Source organism: Myotis brandtii, unplaced genomic scaffold (assembly GCF_000412655.1).
Source record: "Myotis brandtii unplaced genomic scaffold, ASM41265v1 scaffold650, whole genome shotgun sequence".
NCBI classification, from domain to species: Eukaryota; Metazoa; Chordata; class Mammalia; order Chiroptera; family Vespertilionidae; genus Myotis; species Myotis brandtii.
Window position 1 is genome coordinate 278,930 of NW_005370517.1, and position 3,411 is coordinate 282,340.

At 41.2% G+C, this 3,411-nt stretch overlaps 3 protein-coding genes across 4 annotated transcripts in view; all 3 read left to right on the forward strand.

The window, feature by feature from the left end:
- LOC102242028 (zinc finger protein 350-like) overlaps positions 1–3,411 on the forward strand; it is a 116,140-nt gene that overhangs the window by 70,609 nt on the left and 42,120 nt on the right. The window lies entirely within an intron of this gene.
- The window catches only part of LOC102241712 (zinc finger protein 883), a 55,365-nt gene that overhangs the window by 31,787 nt on the left and 20,167 nt on the right, over positions 1–3,411 (forward strand). The window lies entirely within an intron of this gene.
- LOC102259658 (zinc finger protein 883-like) lies at positions 263–3,066 on the forward strand. Its single transcript, XM_014528763.1, has 2 exons — positions 263–1,905; positions 1,990–3,066. The coding sequence occupies exons 1-2, from the start codon at positions 708–710 to the stop codon at positions 2,847–2,849; spliced, it is 2,058 nt and encodes a 685-aa protein (XP_014384249.1). The 5' UTR covers positions 263–707; the 3' UTR covers positions 2,850–3,066.

The following is a 3,411-nucleotide window of genomic DNA, read 5'->3' on the forward strand; positions in this document are numbered from 1 at the left end:
TTTTTTTTATTTTAGACACAGAGGGAGGGGGTGGGGTGGGGGAGAGAGAGAGGGAGAAGTAGAGGGGGAGAGAGAGAGAGAGAGAGAAGAAACAAACATTGATTGTTTGCCTCCTGTTTGCAGCCCAAATGACAGTTGAACCTGGAACCTGGGCAGGTGCCCAGACAGGGATTCTGTCTGGCAACCTTTCCATGGGAAGGATGATGCTCAACCAACAGCCACACGATCTATAGCTAAACTACTCAATTATAACTGTTATAATCACTTAGGTTTCTAGCTTATGGATAATCTTTCCCTCTCTACACTTTGTACCTCAGCTGCTCTCCATACAGGTTCCTCTTTACTGCAATCCAACCTTGGTCCATGCCCTTAGAGCCTCAGTGTGTCACATATTATATTAAGCATACATATCATGTGCTGGAATGCAATGGGTTTTAATATGTTCGAGCACATTCACGTTGTTCTACACAGACTGCGTGATCAGTTTGAATGGTCCTACAGGAAACTGTTTGTAAAGGAACAACTAGTGGGCCCTGCTTCTCTTGTTTGTGTCCCATCATGTGTTCCTGCCCCTCCCTTGCTAAGATCTCCACCATTGAGTGACCTTAGGAGTCAAGTAATGTATAACAGCCATTTCCTCAGAGTCTAACTCACTGGTCTTAAAAAGCATCCCATGCAATCATGCCTGGCTGTGACAGACAGTTGAGATGAGGGTATTTCTTCCTTCCAAAGTCATCATGTACTTCACCTGCATTTCCTTTTATTTAGGTTGCTGCTGTGGAGCAGAGAATGTGGAGGCACCTTTTGAAGAGAACATTTCTGTAAGAGTGTCACAGGCAATGAATCCCAAGTTAGCTTTGTCTTCCCAGAAAAGCCACCCCTGTGAGAGTTGTGGACTAGTTTTGAGAAACATTTTCCACTTGACTCATCAGCAGGCATTACAACACAGGCAGATACTGTTGAGGTGTGGGGCATGTGCAAAACAATTTTATTTCAGTGCACAATTTCACCAGCAGGAGCACTTGAGAGAGAAGCCTTTGATAAGAGGGGTGAACAGGGTCTCACTTGAAAAGGGGTGCAATTTCAGTGTGTCTCAGAAGCTTTTTACCTGTGGAGAGGTGGGGCAGGACGTCCTTAGCATGGCAAGCCATTTCCAGCAAAAGGCCACTCAGATCATTGACAAGCCAAGTGGTATCTCAATGTGTGGGGTGACATGTCAAGGGAAAAATAATTATTTTACTACAAAAGAATGTAAGAAAACCATTGGCTATAACTACACGTGTGTTTGGGACAAGGGTGTCCCTACTGGCAAAACGTATTTTTGTTGCCGTGAATGTGGAAAATATTTTGCCCAATTTTCTACTTTTTGTTACCATCAGAGATTTCATGCAGAAAAGAAGCTTTATGAGCACAGTGAATTTGGGGATTCTTTTACCAATATTACTGGCCTCCTTTCTCATCAGAGATGTCACAAAGGTGAAAGGCCTTATCAATGTATTGAATGTGGAAAATCTTTTACCAGGATCTTTTACCTTCGTCGCCACCAGAGAGTTCACACTAGAGAAAGGCCTTATGAGTGCAATGAATGTGGACGATCTTTTATTCAGAACTATACCCTTCGTCGCCATCAGAGAGTTCATACTGGAGAAAGGCCTTATGAGTGCAATGAATGTGGACAATCTTTTATTCAGAACTATACCCTTCGTCGCCATCAGAGAGTTCACACTGGAGAAAGGCCTTATAAGTGCAATGAATGTGAGAAATCTTTTAAGAGTACCTATTATCTTCGTTATCATCAGAGAGTTCACACTGGAGAAAGGCCTTATGTGTGCAGTGAATGTGGGAAATCATTTATTCAGAAATATGCCTTTCGTTGTCATGAGAGAGTTCACACTGGAGAAAGGCCTTATAAGTGCAATGAATGTGGGAAATCTTTTACCAGTAGTAATGATTTCCATCGTCATCAGAGAATTCACACTGGAGAAAGGCCTTATAAGTGCAATGAATGTGAGAAATCTTTTAAGAGTATTTATTATCTTCGTTCTCATCAGAGAGTTCACACTGGAGAAAGGCCTTATAAGTGTGGTGAATGTGGGAAAGCTTTTGCCTATGAAAAAACCCTCCGTTACCATCAGATGGGATTTCACACAGGAGAAAGGCCTTATGAGTGCAATGAATGTGGGCAATCTTTTGTCAGTAGTAGTGGCTTCCGTTATCATCAGAAATTGCACGCTGGAGAAAGGCATAAGTGCAATGAATGTGAGAAATCTTTTAACAGTATCTATCAGCTTCGTTATCATCAGAGAATTCACACTGGAGACTGGGCTTATGAGTGCAGGGAATGTGGGAAATCATTTATTCAGAAATATGCCTTTCATTGCCATCAGAGAATTCACACTGGAGAAAAGCCTTATAAGTGCAGTGAATGTGGGAAATCGTTTACACGGAAAAATGTCCTTCATCGGCATGAGAGAATTCACACTGGGGAAAAGCCTCATGTGTGCAGTGAATGCGGGAAATCCTTTACCTGTGGAAGTAGCCTCCGTTACCATCAAATGGGAGTTCACACTGGAGAAAGGCCTTTTGAGTGCAATGAATGTGGAAAATCTTTTACCAGTAGTAGTGCTTTCCGTCGTCATCAGAAAATTCACACTGGAATAAGGCCTTATGAGTGCAGTGAATGTGGAAAATCTTTTATCAGTGGTAGTACCTTCCGTCGTCATCTGAGAGTTCACACTGGAGAAAAGCCTTATGTGTGCAGTGAGTGTGGGAAGTCATTTACCACCAAGTATTGCCTTAGTTGTCATCAGAAAATTCACACTAGAGAAAGGCCTGATGAGTGTAGTTAATATGGGAAATCTTTTATCCAAAATTCTAACCCTACTCCCCACATAAGAGTTCACATTGGAGGAAGGTCTTGGATATGTAGGAAATGTAGATTATTTTGTTCACCCATAACAATACTATAAGAAACTCCATGAGGCCCTATTTGTCTGAACTGAATCTCATGCACTGCAACATCAAGAGTAGGGAGATTCCCAATAAATTTGAGTGCTGTGAAAATCATGTGTGTGTATTTTGCACTTATTTTTTAAACTTTTTATTAATTTCAGAGAGGAAGGTTGAGGGAGAAAGAAATGGAAACATTGATGGCAACACATAATCATCAATAAGCTTGCTCCTGCACATCCTCTACTGGGGGTTGAACGTGCAATCTCGGCATGTACTTTGAATGGGATCCCACTGAGCCACACATATATGTTAAAATTTGTTATTTACACAGGTGTCTTCCAGATCTATGTCACTACATTGTTGTTGTTTTTCTTCTACACCTATGTCCTATCACCAGATTGACAACCACTGTCAATGATTTTTTTTCTTTAAACATATTTATATTTTTCTTTTTTTAAA

What these genes read in the sequence shown, in the direction of transcription:
- LOC102259658 (XM_014528763.1), top strand. Translation starts at nt 708, where the DNA reads ATGAGGGTATTTCTTCCTTCCAAAGTCATCATGTACTTCACCTGCATT. An exon ending in AGTTCACACTGGAGAAAGGC is followed by an intron (nt 1,906 to 1,989) that starts CTTATAAGTGCA and finishes CTGGAGAAAGGC; the next exon opens with CTTATAAGTGCAATGAATGT.